Raw genomic sequence first — 21,752 nt, 5'->3', positions numbered from 1 at the left:
AAAAGTTAGCCCGGCAATCCAAGGGCAAGAGGAGGGGCTGGAGAAAGGCTGCTTAATATTCTTCCCATCCTTGTGAGGAAAGAAGGCAAATATTGAATCAAGGAAATCTCTGGAAACAGTCAGAGAGCTTGCCTTTGTCGCATCCATCACTTTGGTAATAAATATTAATAAACAAACCTAGGCCAGAAAAAAAATGCAATTCATAACTCAAAAGTAGCCTGACCTTTTATGGAATTAAACTCATTTTCTGTCCAGCCTGCTATTTGTAGAATGTTCCTGGTGACATACATTTTCACAGATCTACCAAAGACGCTTCCATCGGGGTCTTTACAGCCGCTCATGAGCCACAATAAGATGTTTTCTTCTCTCTTAGACACACACGGGGATTCATTCACTCTCATGTATGGGATCTGTCCTGTCTAAGGACACCTGTCTGCACCCAGAGTGCTCACAGCCACCAAGACAGGACACACAAGCAGATCCACTCTCGGAACCTTACCTACAACACACTTACTCTTCTACTATAGAACTTTCTTCCAAGTTCTAGACCCACAGATGAATGAATACTTGAAATCATCTCTTAAGGGTCCCAAGGATGGGGCCAGAGAGATGGCTCAGTAGTTAGGAGCACCTGTTGCTCTTACAGGGACCAAAGTTTGATTCCCGGAACCCACATGGGGGATCACAACCATCTATAACTCCACTCCCAGGGGATCCAATCCCCTCTTCGGGCCCCTGCAGACACTTCATGCACATGGTACATATACATACACATGGGCAACTCATCCATACATATAAAATAATCTAAAAGAAAGAAAGAAAAAGGATATCAATGACAATCATTCTTAAAGTGTTCATGGCTGGGAGACAGAGGCAAGCAGATCTCTGAGTTAGAGGCCTGTCTGGTCTACATAGTGAGTTCCAGGACAGCCAGGAATACATAGAGAAACCCTGTCCCAAAACTCCACAAAAAAAGAATAAAATGTTCCTGGCTGAACTAAGCCTCAACCCACCCATAATCACAAATAAAGCCACCCCATATCTCTTGTCCCCTTTCAGAAAGAACTACCAGCCATGAAGGCAAGAATGGGCACACACCTCAACACTTGCATGGAGTTCACAGGACACCTCTCAGGAGCCTGTTCTTCCATGGTGGCTTCTGGGGACCAAGTCAGGTCACCCGGCCTGTGCGGCTAGCACTTTTACGGGCTCAGCCATCTTCCCACCCCCAACTTCTTTACTTTCTAATATTCACATCTATTTCCATCCTCATTTGACCAGACTAACTTTTCAACAGTAGTCAGTGACCCCTCTCAAACCACCCCCAGCCCCCAACTGAGGGCGCCTGCCCTGGTTCAAGGACAAGGAGGTTAGCTGTCACCCTGGGGTTCTCTGCAAGGACAGAGGCGCAAAGAACAGGAAGCAAACAGAACTCTTATCGTTCACCCACGTGGGTTGTTCCTGAGTATCATCACGGCGGCTCCCAGAGTGCCTTGGGGTCAGTGGCAGGATGACGTGGGGTTCTGATGGTCCTCCCACTAGGCTTGAAGCCAAGAGAACTTTCAGAAAGCCACCCCCATCCCATCTTCTGAGACCCAAGGCAGTGAACTCAAGTGCCTCCAGGGACCAGGCAGGGATACACAGGGGGCTTGGTGGGTGGATCCCCCGGTGAACTGATAAAAAGTGCTGGGATTAAAGATGTGCACCACTCTTGCATTTTCATTATTGATAATGACTGTGGATGTGGTGTGACCAGCTGGAGCTCTTGCCTTGACGTCCCTGCTATGATGAACTGTAACCTAGAATTATGAGAGAAAAAAAAAAAACAAAAAAACAAAAAAAACCTTTCTCCCCCAAGTTGCTTTATCACAGCAACAGACACGAAACCAGGACACCCGGTGACCTGCCTCCTTCGTCCAGACCCCACCTCCCACCACTCCACCATTTTTTTATGAAACCAGACTTCACCATGGAGATTCAAGCCAGAGATGCCCAGAACCACAGACATCCGATGCTTGGTCCTCGGCTGGTGATGCTCCTGTGAGGCAGCATGGAGTCTTTGGGAGGCGGGGCCTCATTGGAGGAAATGGATTATGGGCGGCGTTACCCAAAGATAGGAGCTACCTACCTGGCTTCCAGCCCAAGCTCCCTCTGCTTCCTCGAGGGCAGGAACTCTGTAATAATCAACAGCTGCCTCTCACTCCTGCTGCCTTAGGCCGAGTGAGTCCTTCCGCCCACTATGACGGCTCCAGCCAAATACATCAGTTCTCCTTCAACTCCCTCCCATGGTCACTCTGGACCCACATGGACAGTCTCGCTGGACTGCCAATGTCACACTAACCTGTTTATTCCTCTCAATTTCCCTTCAAAGTAGGTCCTTCGTCATCCTGTCTTATGTAAGGGGAGACTGAGGCACAGAGCACAGTGTGGGGACCCTGAACTCAGCCACCCGTCCTTGATCCTGGTTCTTGAGGCTCAGGAACTCACTCAGCATCCACAATGCTTCTGCCTCCCTCCTCTAGTTGGGCCCATAATCCAAACTCTCCAGCCTGGATGGGGCTTCCTCCCTGAAGTTCCTTCTGCCTCGGTTTCTCCCTGTTGAGCAAGGGGACGTCGTCCTGCCTCTTCCCTGCCCTGAGAAACTTCCACACACTCCTAGAGCAGGTCCGCATCAGTGCGAAACGGATACACCCTTTAGGAGAGCGGCTCCCAAAATGCCCATGCTCTCCCATGAGCAGATGCTTGGAGCCCCAGAGATGCACAGGATAGCTATGCGCCATAGCAGTTAGAAAACACAGGCAATGGGCTCATCTCTGGGTGAATCTTATGCCATGGGTATGGATGTGACTGAGGGAATCTGCATTTCACCAACCTGCCCATCCACAAGTGGATTCTGTCATCCCTAGCTTGGGCTTAGAGATAGAGGGGCGGATAGCTGGGAAATCTAGGTGTGATGTGTTGTTTTGCCAAATCACCTGGAAAGTGAGTCTCAATGAGAGGTTGTCTAGATTAGAATGGCCTGTGGACATTGTCCCCGTTAGTGGGATGACTCATGCCACTGTGGGTGGCACCATTCCCTAGGCAAGGGTCTTCTCGACTGGAGAAATTGAGTTGAAGGCTAGCATGCATGTGTTAATCCAAGGCCTTCTGCTCCTGACTGTGGATGTGATTGAAACGGCTGCTTCAAGTTCATGCTGGCTTGACTCCCCACAATGATGGACTGTGACCTGGACTTGTAAACCAAATAAGTCTTTTTCTCCCTTAGGTTGATTTTAGCATGGGGTGTTCTATCACAGCCTCAGAAAACAAGGCTAAGACACTGGGTCCCTTGGATTCCTTTCCCACTACCAATGCCACAGAAGCCAACCATTTCCATGGATTTTGCTTCAGATCATCCTTTGCATGTGTGACAAGGACTCCCTATGCAGCCTAAGCCAGCCACGATCTCATGGTGATCCTCCTGCCCTAACCTCCCAAAGGCCAGGATCATAAGAATGTGACATAAATGAACCTACTTCAGATTACCTAGATGTCCAAGTGTGGGTGCCCCTGCAGGCAAGCTCACTGGCTGGAAACTGGGCCTGGGTGCATCAGTGAATGTCTACCAGCCTCACTGCAGATTGTGCTAATGTGACCTGTGATCCCCACGAGGATCACTCAGTGTCACCATTTGACGACAGACTTCCTTCTACCCTCAGAAGAGGAGGGGGCATGAACAAGCTGGCTTCCTGCAAACCCCTCCTTCAACCTCAAGTTTGATTCATGCTCCCCTTCCCCCCGCAATTCCCTCTGGACTCATCATATATGCCTTCAGGAAGTGGGAGCAACCCCCATTTTAAAGGGGAGAAAATCGCAACAAGGGAAGTTGAAATAGCCCCTGTTCCAGACAGCTGGCCACACGTGAAGGTGGCTGAGCGAGGGGGCCCAGATGGCCATCTCAGATTCAACCCGCCAAGGAGTGACCTCTGAAGAAACAAACCCAAATGCAGTTTCAGATCTGAGGTTGATCCCACGCATCAGTTAGCGTAGTGGTGCTCAGCCTTCCTAACGCTGTGACCCTTTAATACAGTTCCTCATGTTGTGGTGACCCCCCCCCAACCGTAAAATTATTTTTATTGCTACTTCATAACTGTCATTTTACTACTGTGATGAATCGTGATGTAAAACACCTGATATTTCTGATGGTCTTAGGTGACCCCTGTGAAAGAGTCACCCTTCCAAAGGAGTCACAACCCAGAGGTCAAGAACCGCTGAGTTAGAGGGACACACACTGCCCCTCAGCCTTCCTGATCCTGGAAAACCCTGGATCATCCTATGTCATTTTTGCTTTGTCCCAGGTAGCATCTGCATAATTACTTCCTATTTCTCTTTCAAACTGGCTGGCTTCACGTTACCTTCCCTAGGGAGAGAGCGATACATCCGCTCCTGCAATGAAAACCAAAGCAGCCTCCCTTTCCATAAAGAGAAGAAAACCCTAAAATAAGTCTGATAAGAACAGAACAATGCTACTGAATTCCAGCCAGATGCTGCAGCCTGCCAAGGGCTCGCAGCCTGGGCCGTGAGTTCCTGTTGTTCCCAACACAATAAAGCAACAGATGAGATTCACAGGTGGCTGTGGGGCACCACAGACCATCTCCCTGAAGCACCTGGGATGGAAGGCACACGAACCCCAGTGACCAAAGACAGGCACCTGTCCTCAGTAACTCACCCCCATTTGCACTCTGGGTACCACCTAAACTCCACATCCCCCCGCTGGCGCTTCCCCAGGTGTGAGGGCACGCTGGCTTGCAGACAGGTGTAGAGCCAACGTCACGGAGGAACCTGGTAACTTTGGGGAGGAAAGCTGAACTAACAAAACCAGCCCTCGTTGGAACGTGGAGGTGATTCTGTGTGTGTACTAGGTCACACCAACCAGGCTGCGGCTTTCTTTGAGTGCCGGTCCGGTCACCATGGCAACATGAAGCTGCTGAAGCACAGTCAGTCAAACTTCCTACTGAGTGTCTCGTGTGATGTGAGCTCCTTCAAGACCACAGCCGCCGCCAGTTACAGAACAAGCCACCTGGGCTGATGGTTATGTAACCACACACACACACACACACACACACACACACACACACACCTGCCTCCTGCTTCCTTTTCTCCTGCGGCAACGCAGGTTCTTTTAGGCTCAAAGGCAGAGGAGGGTGTGGCTCTGTTCCTGGCTGTAATTAACTCCAAAAGCATGTGTTCTTTCACCATGGAATGAACCTCTGTGCAATCACCTAGGGGGGGTCTCTGAGGAGAGTGATACTGGATCCTGAGGCTGGTAATAAGGTGGGGGTATGAGCTCTTCTGACCCCTGGAAAGCTCAGTCCCCCGTGTGTGTGTGTGTGTGTGTGTGTGTGTGTGTGTGTGTGTGTGTGTGTGTCCCATCTCTCTTTGTGTGTCTGTCTCTGCCTATGTCTCTCTGTATGTGTATCCCTCTCTCTCAGTCTGTCTCTCTCTGTCTCTGTGTGTGTGTGTGTGTGTGTGTGTGTGTGTGTGTGTGTGTGTGTCATTGGCCTGGAACTTGAAGAATAAGCATGATGATGACTAATCCTGGTTGTCAATACATCTGGAATCAATGAAAACCCAAACTGCTGGGCTAGACCTCCAAAATCCTAGGAGGAATTTTCTCGGTCAGATTTCTTAAAGCAGGAAGACCCACTCTACACCTGGGCTTGACCTGTTTGCGGCAGCTCAGCTGAAGGCCACGGAGGAAGGAAACTTTGCTCTTTGCCTGCTCGCCCTCGCCCTCACTCTCACTGGCAGACGCACGCCTCTGTCCTGTGGCTGTAGCTGGTGTGAAATCCAACTTCTACATTCCAACGTAGACTGAAGACCAGCAGCTCTCTAGAAACCCTCCATGACTCCAGCACCAGACTGAGACAGCTGAGACATCCAGCCTCGTGGCCTAAACAACTGCCAGATTCGCAGCCTTTAGTCAGGAGACAGCCATTGTTGGGCTGCCCAGACGGCATCCTGTGGGTCACTCTGATAAATCCTTTTAATGTAGATGTTCATCCTGTCATTTCTGCCCCTTCAGAGAACCCTGACTAACACAGAGGAGAACCTTGCTGACCAGTGAGTCCCACATAGCCTTCCAGCTCTGCCTCCCCAGTGCTGGGATTACAATCTCACACCACCATGCCTGGTTTTGTTTTATTTATTTATTTATTTATTTATTTATTTATTTATTTATTTATTTATTTATTTATTTTGCATGGGTTCTGGGGATGGAACTCAGGTTCCTTTGTTTGTAAGGCAAGAAATTTACCAGCTAAACCCTCTTCTAAGCCCACCTAGCATTTGAATGAGTCCTGTGTGTTCAAATGAGCCAGGACTGGATATTCAATGGAGCCAACCAAGACTGCATATTCAAAGGAGCGATCCAGTACTGTGCATTCAAATGAGCATCCTCTCGACCACAGGTTGGCCCCAAGCATGAGGCTGATTCTCACACTAATTTCTCACCCACATTTATACACAGACATGGATTTTTTTTTAATCTCAGCTCAACTATTCCAGTACATTGTGTCTTATCTGGAAACCACAACATTTTCATAACAGCAGAATTTACATACAGATGGCAAATAAATAAAGCTCGCCTGTGGCTTGGTCTGTGGTCCTTATGGTCAGCGGGTTCTATTAGGGCTTTATGAACTTGCTCAGTGACGGAACGTCCTATCTGATCTTACAGATTGCTGCCGCGCAAGCCAGCCCGGCTCCAAAATGAAATTAATTCCTGACAGTTCTTCTGCAATGTGAAGGCACCAAAATTGAGTTTCTTCTGCATGCAATGCCAGAAATATTTCTCATTTCTCATTCAAACCACAAATGGTTCTCTCTCTCTCTCTCTCTCTCTCTCTCTCTCTCTCTCTCTCTCTCTCTCTCCCCCCCCCTATCCATTTTCCTTAATACCATATAGTTGCAATTAGCCTATGGGGCACAGACTGATCAGTACAGAGATTACTACATGGATGTCAGTCCAAGCAAGAAAGAAGGGGGGCAGTTTCTCCACTGCAGCTGAGCTGGGAAAGCCAGTGGCACCCCAGAGCATCTCCTAGAACTCTCATGCTGCCTCTGCAAGTGGAACCCTGGGGCAAGGAGCACTGAGAACTCAAGGGCTCACATCATTATCCTCCACACCAGCTGCCTTCTGTGTCTACACAGGGAAGGCCGCGTTTGTGGGTAAGCCAGGTTTAGGTCTGCCCTGTGCATGCTTGTGAGAATCTAGGTGGGCCACAGGATTGACTCCACCACCCAGGAGAATTTTAATGGGGAAGTCACCTGGCCAAGAGGAACAAGCCCCTGGTGAGAGAGTGCCCCGGTGCTGGGAGGTCTGGGCTCACCTTACCAGCATCATCTCAAGCCCTCACTGTCCAAAGGGACTCCCTAAACAGGAAGCCCAGAGCAAGACACCCACATGCTGTCCATCTACTGAGCATGGCTGCAACGCATCCGGCCGTGAACGGAGCTGCAAACATCCACTCTTGAAAGCTCAGTGTAATGATGGAGAGGACAGGGTTAGATAGGGTGGTTTAAATCAAAACAAAATAAAGTGCCAGGGGAGACGGGAACAGCAAACATTCCACTGATGAAGCCCACTGATGAAGCCGTCTCCCCAGCCTCAGATTAATATACCTTTAATATACCTGTGTGGTCCTCATCTCTTGCTTAAGGTCCTCCTTCCATTTGGATTCACCTCCTTTGCCCACCCTCAAATTCTTCCCACCCTTCGGGCCCAGTTAGTTGACCTGTGCTGTATACACACACACACACACACACACACACACACACACACACACACGGTGAGGGGGGGGATGACTTCTCCTACTCTGGCTTCAATCTGATCATTCCAGTGGAGAGGTCAAAAAATGCCTCCTTTTGTAAATATATTTTATTGCAACCCAGCCCCTCATCCTGGATGCTTCCGGGCCACAGCAACAGAGCTGAGAAATCATCAAGAGAGACAAAAGACGGCACAGAGAGCTGAATCACCACTGAGCACTTTCCAGAATGTCTCCCAACCCCCAGCTGTCATCTGAGGTGAGTCTCGTGTGAGGGTCCCACGGCACTGGACTCTGGGCCTGCAAAACTCTCAGTACTGGGCAACCTCACCATCCTTGCACTGAGATATGACAGGACTCCAGAGTGACCCACAGCGACAGAGAGCTGTCCCCAGAAGGGCCCCAGATGCCTGAGAGTGCATCTGGGAAGGTCTGATACTAACTCCTCTTTCTAAAGCATTCCCTGAACCATAAACACGTATCTCTTATAGCCCACAAATGTCTCTCTCAAGGACCCAAGAGCCATTTCTTTGAAATAGAAAATCCTCCGGAAAGACAGGGCTCTGTCTCCCAGGCTCTGGGGATGGCAGACCTCTAACTAACTCAGTCCCAGTCAGCCAGCAAATGAAACTTGTACCTCATCCACACTGCCAACCCCCAGCCCATCATCACTCTACTTCAGCTATCTGCTCTACCCTCCCTCTCTCTAAAACCGCCCCGATTCCCATGGGAATAGAGGTCAGCTCTTTGCTGTTGGTAACTAGTGGATAAAACCTATCCTCACCACCTTAACTAGAATCAAACACGTGAACCTCTGAGAAACACTGGACAGCGATCGAGTGACCAGCTCCACCCTAGTAGCCGGCAGCTCAGGGTTCACCAAGAGCCAACCCCCCCCCCCCCCCCCCCCCCCATCGGATGCACAAAACCTACTTACCGAAGCGTGAACTGTTCTGCCACGGAGCCACTGGTCAGAGAAACCAAAAAGGTAGCCGTGTCCCCTTCCCGGATGAGGTTCAGAGGAATGGAGAGAGCGACGTTGTCGTCTAGGCTCACCAAGGACCACCGCAGGTCGTCCTGGGTAGGGTAGACCACCACACTGCCGATCCTCTCCCGGGCAGGGAGCACCGGCTGAGGTTCCTCCTGTTCTGAGTGGATGTTGTTTTCCCATTTGCCCTCCTCCTCCAGCGGGCACTGACCAGCCTCATTGGCTGGGTAAAGAGCAAAGAAGAGTTCCATGGCCGTGCCACCCAGTATCGCCGGGATCTCCTCCTCGGGTTCCAGGTCCAGACCCGAGCTGAACCACTCAGGCAACAGCTCCAGCTCTGCCACACACAGCCCAGGGGCTCCTTGCAGCCGGCAGCTGGCCGCCACCTCCCTGGCCTCTGGGAAAGCAAACATCTTAACGCAGGGGAGATCATCCCCAGGGTCATTGTCATCCCAGCCCATGCCAGTGACATAGAACAGTGTCTGCACTTTGGTCTGTTGGAAAAGATGGAGCTGTCGAGGATGTGGGATTTGAGCCTCCAGTTGAAAGGGAACCGCTCCATATTTCCAAAAGGGGTGGGGGTGAGCAGGAAGTCCCAAGGCACCGTCTTCTCCGCAGAGAAGGGGCCGTAGCTGGCGTTGATGGCGGGCGGGCTCTGGGCTCGGTGGATGAAGAGTGTGGCGGACCGGCCTGCAGGCTGGCGTTGCGCATGAGGTCCTGGTTGGCCTCCTTGAGGAAGAACGCCTCCTCTGCATCAGAGACGTGGAAGCTGGCTGGGAGATAGGCAGGCAGCGAAGAGAACCTCTGCAGACTGTCTGCCACGCCTCGACCCGTGCTCTCTGCACAAGAAAGGAAAGCCGGGTCAGGGTCAAGGTCCGTGCTGATACATGAGGAAATGAACCGACGACGTAACGCCATCACCACCCACCATCCCAGCGAGGTGCACCGTGGCCGTGCAGCCTTCTCATCACAGAAAAAGTCAAAAAGGCCTAAGAATCTCCCAGCAAAGCCCAGTATAGAAGGCAAAGTAGACCAACTGCCCAAAAATCCAACAGTCCTGGAGTTAAACAGCTGCCTTTCAAGAGGAGAAATGTTAACTCTTCCCATCCAAGGGAGTCAAGCATAGGGAATGATGAGAAGCCCAGGACTCCACTTGGTTTGGGTTATACACACCCTGCTCTCCTAACAATGCATTCGGCAACTGCTTACTGTGCACACAACCCTCTCTGAACAGTGCACCCAGCAACCTTGGTCCCCTACCTACTTGGGCTACACTTACTCTCTGAATAACAGGCTTCTCCCCCCATACCAACGATCAGACTTAGACAGTTCCTATTCATATATCTTCCCAATACATCCAGGTATGAAGAATGGAAAGGTCAAGCTGGCCTGAACCGGTTTGGAGTACATACACAGTAAACCAAAATTGTGTCCTTAAGTGAATTTGGAGGAGACTTCCCTCCCCCGAGTTACCACCTTGTGCCTATGTACAACTAGGGGTATATAAGATTAAAACCAGTGCATCATGGGAAAGGACATGCACACACAACTAAACCTCTATTCTTTTTTGAATGTTGTGTGTGATTGTATGTGCCGTGGTGCACACAGGTGGAGGTCATAGGACAACATGCAGGGGTTGGTTCTCTCACCAGGTGAGAGGTTCTCTCACACAGTGGAGGTCATAGGACAACATGCAGGGGTTGGTCCTGGGATTTGAACTTGGGACTTTAAGCTTAGCAGGAAGTATATTTACCCACTGAACCATCTCACCAGCCCTAGACCTCTCCTCTTTACATGTTGCCCAGTCTCAGGCATCCTGAAGCAGATTATCATATATGACCCTATTTGGATAAAGTGAAGATTTATATATACATGTGTGTATACATGTACTTACATCTGTGTGTCTGTGTAACCCAACAAAGATTTTTTTTTTTTTGCTATTTAGTATTTTCAACTAATGTTACAATAGCCAAGCATCATTCATTAAAACATGTAACCCACACCCAGAAACAGGCCGTGTGTGTACTATGTGTTGCATGTGTGAGTGCATGTGTGTATGTGTGTGTGTGTGTGTGTGTGGTATGTGTACATATATGTATGTGTTTATAGTATATGTGTATGTAGGTATGTATGTGTATGCATATGTTTGTGGTATATAGGTGTGTGTGTGTGTGTGTGTGTGTGTGTGTTATCTAGGCTCCACATAGGAGTGAAAACATGACATTTGTCTTTCCAAGTCTGGATTACTTCACCAGATGAAATTTAAATTAGAATTTGCTTGAGTATGCTGATTTGGGGGGGGAAGGGCTCTCCAAACAGAAAATTAAATCCCAGGTGAATTTTCTGATGGAATAGCTCACCATTGGACCACAGTGATCAGGAAAAGGTGACCCCCTTTGGAGGGACTATGAGGGCACCTGGCCCTCCTATGGTCCTAAAATGCAGGCAATGTCCAGAGCAGGGTTTAAATTCTAATTTAGCAGATGTTACGCAAATGACAGAGAGGATTGTGAGGAGGAGTGTGGCTAAATGATCAGAAACGCACGTAAAAAAAAAAAAAAAAAAAAAATTCTAATTTATTTAGAAATGCAGAAAAGGAAGTCAAAATAAATACACACTTTCACATGCTCCGCCTTCTTTGTGGTTTGGCTTATTCCTTTATCTTTCATATGGTTATGCTACATCACTCAAAAAAATGGATTCACGAGGAACCTAAGGCTGTTCCTTCTGTTCATTTTAGGCAAAGCCTCCGACTTATCAGACACATCCCTATGAGGCCTCACTCCTGTCCCACCATCAATCAAGCAAATTGTGACATAAATTTTGTCTCACCGCCTCTATGGACAGCCATAGACATCCACAGCTGAGGCCCCATCCTCTCCTCCCGCCAGCTAGTAACCAAGCATGCTACCCTGATTTAGGAGCATTTATGAAGCCCGGAGGCTGTCCTGGGAAACGCTCCAGCCCTGGCCTGAGAAGCTAACATTCCTCCCTCTGATTCCAAAATGTCATAGAGAAGCGCCATTCATTTTCCCATCCGCAGGCAGAACTGAGCCCGGGCGTGGACTAGGACACGAGGCCCTGTTTGGTCTGCTATTTTTTTTTTTCCACAGCTGAGGACCGAACCCAGGGCCTTGCACTTGCTAGGCAAACACTCTACCACTGAGCTAAATCCCCAACCCTGCTTTTTTTTCTTAGAGAGCTGACTGCCACTGGAAAGCAGGAGCCAGGCACCCAGAGCAGGAAAGGAGGAAGGTTTCGGGGAGCCAGCAGAAAGGACTGTTCTTCCTGGCTTCCTTGGGAGCCAAACAGTGAAGCCCAGGTTAGACCGAGAAGAGGCTGTAGTCCTGATGCTCGGATGCAAAGGAGCAAGTGCAGGTGGCCCTGAGAAGGTCTCCAAGAGAGCTCAGGCTGGGACAGAGGAGGGGATGAAGGAGCATGCGTAATGAAGCAGTTCACGGGGTCCCGGGAGACCCAAAGAGAGTGGCTGCATAACATTGCTGTGCTTGCCTACCAACACCTTCTGAACATGCGCCTTGGTCATGACTGGTAGGACCTGAAGCCTTGAACCCTAAAGGCAGACTTTGTGTAAAGCTGCAACGAGCCACAGACCTGGAAAATAGTCTCCAGCAGTACCACCGTCAGCCCTATCTGGGAAATGACTCACCAGCTGTGTGGCTGAGGGTCACCAGCCTGGACAGAGGTGCAGGGTGCTGCTGCAGCTGAGTCTCTTTCTCCAATTCCCACAGGCAGCATGGGCGTGGAGATAGCATGGGCGTGGAGATAGCATGGGCATGGAGATAGCATGGGCATGGAGATAGCATGGGCATGGAGACCCAGGCACAGAAAGCTTTCTCTTCGGGGGCCCAGACTGGCAGGTCTTTCCAAACCACCAGTAAGACAAACTCCTCACCAGTATGCCCAACTGTGGCCCTCACCATCTGCTGGTTACCCACTGGCACCTGAGTGGCCTGGGTGTAGCTACACTTGTACAAGTCTCAGGGTCGTGAAGACAGGACCGAGAGTGAGGTCTTTGTGAGTGCCAACATTATTTCAGGGAGGCAGGAAACACAGTCTCTGAGGCCAGATTTTCTTTTCTCTTTTCCCAAAATAAACATCAGTAGGAAGAAGAACCACTCTGAAGGTTCAAGAACACAACTGAGCACTGAGTGAACACCATGTGTATACTCATAAAGTGAACAGTCAGAGGCAGAGACAGACAGTCTTGTGAGCCAGTCTTGAAACAGAAGCCAGCTTGGCCACTGAGTGTTAGAGGTGAGTAACTATTATAGCAACAAAAACAAGATAAAATATAGAAGACTAAGGACAAAGGAAAACAAAAATGCCATCACCATCACCATAATCACCAATAGCATCATCACAATCATTATCACCATCATCACCATCACCATCAATGCCATTATCACTTCATCATCACCACCACTATCATCAATACCATCATCACTTCATCATCACCATCATCATCACCATCATCACTACCATCACTGCCATCATCATCACCAGTATCACTACCATTATCACTATCATCACCACCATTATTACCATCACTATTATCATCACCACCATCATCCCCATCATGGCCATCACCACCATCATCATCACTATCATCACCACCATCATCATCATCAACAACAACACCATTATCACCATCACTATTATCATCACCATCATCACCCACCATCATTACCATCATCATCACTATCATCACCACCATTACCATCATCATTAACATCATCACCACCACCATCATTACCATCACCATCAACATCACCATCACCACCATCATTACCATCACCATCAACATCACCATCACCACCATCATTACCATCACCATCAACATCAACATCAACATCACCACCATCATTACTATCACCCTCACCATCAACCTCAAGAAGCTACACAGTACACTGAGACTCATACAGACAGTAAACGTCCAGCGTGGATCTAACCAAGCAGTCAAGCTTCAGCCAGAGTCTTGCCACTAATCGCTCTTGGACTGCTGGCAAGTAACTCCACCAGCCGATTGCACACTGCGTGGACTCAGGTGGTAACAAACCCAGCTCGTAAAGTCCACACCGTCCGTGACATGAAAGCAAGAAGCTCAGTTCTTCCCATGGGACCTGGAGGGATAATACAGGACTCACACAGTGCTCTATTTAGACTGAACTGGTCCCCCATGTGGTCCTCCATGCAAGACAGGCCTGCCACAGCAAAGAACAGTCCAAGGGAAGCAATGCCACAGAGGACAAGGTCATCAACCTTTCTGTCACCATGGCTCCCCAGTACCCCAAAGTATAATGTGGGTTCACCTCCACTCTCACCCTGTGTGGTGGTTTGAACAGGAATGGCCCCCAAAGACTCATGTGTTTGAATGCTTGGCCCATAAGGAGTGGCACTATTAGGAGGTGTAGTCTTGTTGGAGTAGGTGTGGCCTTGTTAGAGGAAGTGTGTCACTGTAGGGATGGGCTTTGAGGTCTCAGAAGCTCAAGCCAGTTCTTTTCCTGCTGCCTGCGGATCAAAGTGTAGAACTCTCAGCTCCTTCTCCAGCACCGTGTCTGCCACATGCACCATGTCGTGCCAAGATGATAACACACTAAACCTCTGAACTGTAAGCCAGCCCCAATTAAATGTGTTCCTTGATAAGCGTTGCCGTGGGCATAGTGTCTCTTCACAGCCATAGAAACCCTAAGACACCCTGTGTTTCTGTGGATGGTAGCATGAACATGGATGTGTGCACACGAGTCCATCTCCATATTTAATTCTTGAGTCTGGCTGAAATTTGTCTCATGAAAAAATGTACAGTAAGAATCAACAGAAGTTGAAAACTGTGCCCTGGATTCAGACAGTGGATGAGCTGATTTGACTTTAGGCTTTCGGGGGTTTTATTTGTTTGTTTGACAGTCCCATACATTTATATTTATATGAATTTCGGTCACTTTCACGCACACTGGCTTCCCCTCTCTCTCACCCCTCCCTTTCTTCCCTTCTCAACAAGTCCCCCTAACTTGCATGCTTCTTTCTGGTGTGGCCCCTCTGAGTCACATTAGTTTCTTGACTGGGGGTGGGTAGGAGGCAACTTACCCCTCCCTGGGGGACTTTCGGCAATTAATGATTGTTGGAGGAAGGGGCGTCATCTGACCAGTAGCCAGTGATTTGTGTGTATGTTAGTTTCATGTTCCCTTTCAGGAAGCACACACACCCTCCACAGCTCCCCACCCCACCACCAGCCACTAACACCCACTCTTATCACTTATTCCTGGTGTGATCCTGGACCCTGGAGACTATTCTCCTAAATAACCATCTTCTCTAAGCCATGCTTTCCCATTTCTCCTGGTCCTGGAACTCTGGTGCTCGCCCTCTGTATCTCTATTACGTTTCCGCTCATGCTTTATGCCCAAAGTGCACTTAGAACCTTCATGCTTAGCCACACACCTACTGATGCTTTGCAGTGGGAATCAGTGTGTGTTTTCCAGCATAGTTTAATAAACAAGTTCTATTACGTTGGCTCAAGTTGACTCTCAACTTGACAAGATCTGGAACCAGCAAGGAGACAAACCTCTAGCATGCCTGTGCGGGATTATCCTGATTAGGTTGAATGAGGTAGACGAACCGTGCTTAATGTAGGTGGCACGATCCCGTGGGCCGGGGGCCGGGATGGACTAAAGGGGAAGAAAGTGAGCTGAACCCCAGCGCTCATCTCCCTCTGCTTCCTGACTGTGGATGCCACGGGACCAGCCGCCTCACGCTCCTGCCACCAGGGCCTTCACGCCATTAGAGACTCTGCTCCTCAAACAGTGAGCCAAATAAGCCCTTTCTCCCTTAAGTTGCCTTTACCACAGTGTTTTATCACAGGCCTTGGAAAGGTAACCAATACAATCATACGCCACACATTCCAAACCCCAAGGTCCCCAGGATGTGGCTGTATTTGGAGAAAGTCTTGGACGAGACAATTCAGTTTAAATGAGGCCACCCGAATGAATCCTAACTCAACATGACTTGTCCTTATGAAAAGAAAGAGAAGGAATCAGAGTACGTACAAACACAGAGGACCCCAGAAGACATGGGGTGACAGCTGCTACCCGTAAGCCAGGGAGAGATGCCCCAGAAGAAGCTGGACCTGCTGACATCATGACCTAAGACTTCCAGTCCCAGCTGTGAGAAAACTATTGTCACAGTTTCCTGCTCTGTGGCACTTTGTTCTGGCTACCATAGCAAATTGCGTTTAGCTCATCTGGCTATCTTTGACATCTTCCAACCTGACGTCGAATTATTCATTCAACTTTCTCATCCCAAAGCCTAAACAGACTCTTGTTAGCAGGGCTGAGGCTCCAGGTGTCTGCCCCAAGGTGCCTCTCAGCCTTCTGTATTCTATATAGATAATTTTCAAGAACTCCAGAACGAACATGTGTTGCTTATTCGATCGAAGAAATATTGACACTCTGCCTTTACAAAACAAAGATACGGAGTTCAATTTAAAGCGGCAGACTGATCGCACGCGTTCCCTGGCATCTCCGTAGAGCCTGGGCAGGAACAAAAGCATCAAAATAGCAAAAGGAACAACACACCCATCAGCAGGAGAGATGGAGGGGGCATGTTTGCAGATAAGATGAGGTGGGGTGTCTGGATGAGGGGGGACGTCTGCAGAGTATAAGTGAGGAGTCGTCTTTGATAGAGTCGATGCACCATTGGGAGCTTTTACAGCAGCTAAAGATGAGCCCTTGGGGTGGCTGACGCTCTCGTTGCCAACTAGACAGGATTTGGAATTACCTAGAAGACATGTTTCTGGGTGTATCACAGGGGTGGCTCAAGAGAGGTTTATCCAAGGAGGGAAAAGCCACTCTGAGTGTGGGCGGCGCCTTCACACGCACTGGAGTCCTGGACGGAATAAAAAGGAAGGCCAGGCAGACGGCTCAACAGATTCGGACACTAGCCTGACAACCCTGGAAACTCAAGATTGATCTCTAGAACCCATTATTTTGAAAGGGGGTCTGGGGGGGTTGGCTCAGCAGTTAAGAGCACTGGCTGCTCTTCTAGAGGACCCGGGTTCATGGATTCAATTCCCAGCATCCATAAGGCAGCTCACAACCATCTTTGACTCCAGTTCCAGGGGATTCAGCACCCTCACACAGACATGCAGGCAGGCAAAACACCAATGCACATAAAATAAAAATAAAGAATTAATAAATAAATAAGTAAATCTTTAAAAAAAAAAGAGAAAAAAGCCATATGTGGTGACATACATCTATAATCCTAGCACTCTTAGGGGGAGATGGGTGGCAGAGACAGGGAGAATCATCTAGGCACTCAAGGGACACCTGGCCTGAATATGCAGCCCAGTGGTTAAAAACAGCCAGAGAGGCCCTGACTTAACAAGGTGGAAGGTGAGAACCAGCTCCTGAAAATTGTCCTCTGACCCCCACACGTGGGTCGTGGCATGCACACACATCACCCCCCTCCATCCACGGTTATTTAATTAATTAAAAAGTTGAGCGTGAGCTGAGCCCCGGCATCCATGTCTCTCTGCCTCCCGACCATAGACACAATGTGACCAGCTAGCTAGCTCGAGCTCCCCCCACCATGCCTTCCCCTCCATATTGGACCATGCACCCTCAAACTGGGAACCAAAAACAAGCCCTTCCTGCCTACAGCTGCCCCCGACCTTCATTTTTGCCACAGCAATAAGAAAGTAAATAACACACCAGCTAACGCGCCATCACCGGCTCCTTGACATCTGGACAGCTGTGGTCCTACTCCTAGTGAGAACTCAAACCACAGGGCTCACACTTAACGTAAGCAGCTGCCTCTAAGTCAGGGGGAAATCAAGACGGACGAGAAAAAGCAGAGGGGCTGTTAAGCCCACGTGAAAGATTTCCATGGGGTAGCAGATGTAGAAAGGGCCTCGTTAAATGGATGCTACAGCTCTCGTCCTGACAGTAATTCTGACCTCCTAGAGACACTGTCAGCTGCTACACGGTAGGATGTCCTCAGGACCTCACCCTAATTTCCATTTATATTTATTCTAAATTGGGCACCTTGGAGATGTTTAAGGAAGAGAGAGACACTGGCTAAATGATCCTGACAGCCCTGCTGCCCTCTGATTAGAAAGCAGATGAGGCCCACCGGGGGCGGAGAGGTTCCTAGGCAGGAGGCCCCGTACCGCCTGTCACCTCCATTTATATACTAAGACAGTCCCTGCCCCCGTGGCAATTCAGTGTCCCTTCCTCCCACCCACCAGCCACGAGGGGGCCAAGTAAAGCCACCTGCCACCACCATGCACGTCTGTGGGGAGTGTCACATGGAGAGACACTTAATTTGGACTTCTCACTAACTGAAACGAGGCTTCATTTGTTCGTTACTGAAATAAAAACTGGTTATTGGGGGGGCTGGAAAGTGGTTATTTGGAGGCTACTATTTGGGGGCTCCATGGTTAAGAGCACTGGATCCTCTTGCAGAGCACCCAGGTTCCATTCCTAACTCCCACATGGTGGCTCACAACTGTTCCAGGGGAATCCAATGCCCTCTTCTGGCCTCCATGGGTACTGCACGCACATGGTGCAGATAAATTCACACAGGCACACATATATGTACACACAAAAATAATAAGTAAATAAATCTGTAGATTTTTAGGTGGTTTTTAAGGGTATGCTTGTCTCTTTCAAAGTTCTTGTCACACAAGCATAAGGACCCAAGTTTCAGGCCTCAACAACCATATAAAAAGCCAGGTGTAATGGCTCACACCTATAATCCTAGCCATCGGGAGGCAGAAGTAGGAGGATCTCCAAGTTCAGTGAGAGACTCTGCCTCAAAAACAAGCTGGACAGTGATTGAGGAAGAGGCCCTAAAGTTGACCTCTGACCTCCACACACATCACACACAAAATGATTCTTTTCCATTCCTTATTTATCTCGTATGTGCCTATAGGTGCGTACACGTATGTGCCACAGCATATGAGTGGCAGTCGGATGTAGCTAGAGTTTTCCTGCCTGACCCACAGTCAGGACAAATCTTTGTCACCCACCAGTCCCACGGCCACTCAGACCCAACCAAGTAAACGCAGAGACTTATAATGCTTACAAACTGTATGGCCGTGGCAGGCTTCTTGCTAACTGTTCTTATAGCTTAAATTAACCCATTTCCATAAATCTATACCTTGCCATGTGGCTCGTGGCTTACTGGCATCTTCACAGGCTGCTTGTCCTGGCGGCGACTGGCAGTGACTCCATCTGCCTTCCTGTTCTTTCCCTTCTCCTCTCTGTTAGTCCTGCCTATACTTCCTGCCTAGCCACTGGCCAGTCAGTGTTTTATTTATTGACCAATCAGAGCAATACATTTGCCATACAGACCATCCCACAGCAGTCAGAGGACAGCTTCTTCTACCACGTGTTCTGGAGATCAAACTCAAGCCATTAGGCTTAGTGGCAAGGCCCCTTACCCGCTGAGTGACCTCACCAGCCCCACGAAATGATTCCTTCACGTTGCATAGGTCTCCACCAAGCTAGAACTAAAGTCAGTCAAAGCTGGCTTCCGGCTTCAGGTCCAGCTGGATTAAGCACTCACAACACCATCTCCCCACTTGTCCACCAGTGTCCTCAAACGACTCGGTGGGTACACGGACTGTGGTGGGTGTGTTGATCGGCTAGTCGGCCGATCCAACGACAGATGCACACAGACCAAGGTCTCTTACTCATCCTGCTGAGGAGAGAGGCAACCTCCGATAACAACCAACCAACTCTGGCTGAAAATAAGATTATCAAAGACGGCAAAAGTGACACCCAAGGGCCTCTTCCTTCGAGCCCTTCTGGACTGGACAGGAAGCTGAGGGAGGTGCTATGAGTAGGATTGGGCTTCTGGTTCAGTGTGTGAGTAACAGTTTCTTGTGCTTGCCGCCATCTATTCTGTGGTCATTTGGCACAAGAGGATATATATATATATATATATATGACACATAACATACACATAAACAACAAGTCACACTTGGCAGCTGGTTCAGAGACCCAAAGCTATTCACAGGACCAATTTCAAAGGCACTCTACTGTTTTCCAAAACAGGAAGTAAGCAGGGGAGGGGAGCCAAGTGAAGCCACAGCCGTTCCCTGCAGAAGCTGTGGCAGAGCCCTGCAGGATTTCTACAGAGGTGGCATTTCAACCATGTGACCTTGGGGGTCTTCACCACCTTGACGGTCCAGTGGACTGACGTTTCTAACTGCTCAGAGATTCTCCTCACAGGGTCTCGCTGTCTCCCTGGATGTAGACAGCCTGGCCTCAAACTTTTGCACAGATCCCCCCGCCTCTGCCTCCTGAATGCTGGAATTAAAGCCATGCACCGCCATGTTCAGATCTACCCTGCTGCAGAGGGACTTCCAGTCAGAAAGAGAAGACAAACGTTGTTTTTTTTCAATTAGCAATAATCGCGCCTCGGATAAACCTCATTGGCTACGATACTGCCACTGCGCAAAGCTTCAAACATTGTTTTTTTAAAAACTGGGGGCCAGGCACGGTGGCACACACCTTTAATCCCAGCACTCGGAAGGCAGAGGCAGGCAGATCTTTGTGAATTCAAAGCCAGCCTGGTCTACAGAGCAAGTTCCAGGACAGCCAGGGCTACACAGAGAAACCCTGTCTCAAAAGACAAAAAAAAAATTTTTTTTTTTTTTGTGAGTACAATGAAATACAATGTACCATTAAGGGGCTGGTATCGTTCTGAAGGTTGCCAGGTCTCCGAAAAGGGGGGTACAGCGCTGGCTGGAATTGGTGCCAATCAGCCATTTAGTAGCCAATGAATAAGATTTGGTGCCAGTAGCCAGTGAGATGGCTGAACAGGTAAAGGTGCTCGGGGCCTTGGGACTCACATGGTAGGGAAGAACCAGTTCCTGTAACTTATCCTCTGACCTCTACTTATACATACATGCCCTGATAGACACAAGGAAATAAACACATAAATGCAAAACACAGCAGTCATGGTAACAGTATAGTAACAGCAACTAGGGATTGTTGCAGACCTACTGTGTGCCGGCAGCTGTTCTAACTGCACTAACACGGTCCATGTGTACTCTAAACGTGTTCATAGGCACTGAGTCTCATGCATGTAGTCTTTGCACAACCCTATAAAATACCTATATTATTTTCAAATTAGTAGTACCAATATATGATTGTCACGTGAATTGGTAATATATTCCTAGCTATTTATAGATAGAGGTCGAAGTGAAAGCACAGAGATGTCAAGAAACTAGTCTTAGGTCACACAGCAGGGAAGGGGCGGAGCCAGCCCCCCTTCCCCCCTCCCCCGTAGCTGGTTCCAGATCCTAACCAAAGCAAAGACAGGCTCAACAGATGCCTTTAACTGGCCCTATGACCTCGAAGTCTGTGGGATAAGAACCTGTGAGGAGGGCAAGGAATGGACACAGAGACTCCAGTGGGAGCCACATCATAAGTAAAGCCACTCACTGTGAAGAATCCCAGCGGAAGGAAAAATACATCCCCCAAAAGCCTTCAGTCCCTTTCCCAGGAATGTCATCCAGGCTGGATTGTATGTGTAGCCATGAGCTGGGAAGGAGGCGGACTTGCAGCACCAAGCAGGTGCAGGCCACAGGGGCAGCCCTGCCTGCCTGCCTGTCCTTGGCTGCCCCGACCGGGCTCACAGGACAATACCGCCACCTGCTGGCCTGAACTGTCAACACAGGGCAAAGCAGGTGCTGGGCCCGGCTTTGGAGAGAATAAAGGGCTTTGGGGTTGTGGGGCTCTTGCACATTGTGTCGCTGCCCTCACACAGAAAGACTCTGTACATGGCACAGCAGACCTAGGAGTCCAGTCTCTTCCAGTCCCCAAAAATCACAACTTGGTAGGCTTCAGGCAAAAAGGGGGTCACCACCCACAGACTAGGAGGAAGAAAAGATCAGCAAACAGTAACACAGGGCAGTTCTCTGCCCTGAAGACTAA

The 21,752-nt window shown here is 49.2% G+C and overlaps 1 protein-coding gene and 1 pseudogene across 1 annotated transcript in view; both read right to left on the bottom strand.

Annotated features, from left to right (window-relative positions):
- Positions 1–21,752, bottom strand: part of LOC114710196 (transmembrane protein 132B-like) — a 188,567-nt gene that overhangs the window by 72,637 nt on the left and 94,178 nt on the right. The window contains exon 2 of the mRNA XM_037198261.1: positions 8,746–9,635. Coding sequence (XP_037054156.1) covers positions 8,746–9,551 — 806 coding nt within the window. The 5' untranslated portion in view covers positions 9,552–9,635. The remainder of the gene's footprint in view (positions 1–8,745; positions 9,636–21,752) is intronic.
- LOC114710205 lies at positions 20,074–20,275 on the bottom strand (annotated as a pseudogene).

Source organism: Peromyscus leucopus, chromosome 23 (assembly GCF_004664715.2).
Source record: "Peromyscus leucopus breed LL Stock chromosome 23, UCI_PerLeu_2.1, whole genome shotgun sequence".
In the NCBI taxonomy this organism is placed as follows: domain Eukaryota; kingdom Metazoa; phylum Chordata; class Mammalia; order Rodentia; family Cricetidae; genus Peromyscus; species Peromyscus leucopus.
Note: the sequence above shows the minus strand (reverse complement) of the source record. Positions and strands in the feature narration are given on the sequence as shown.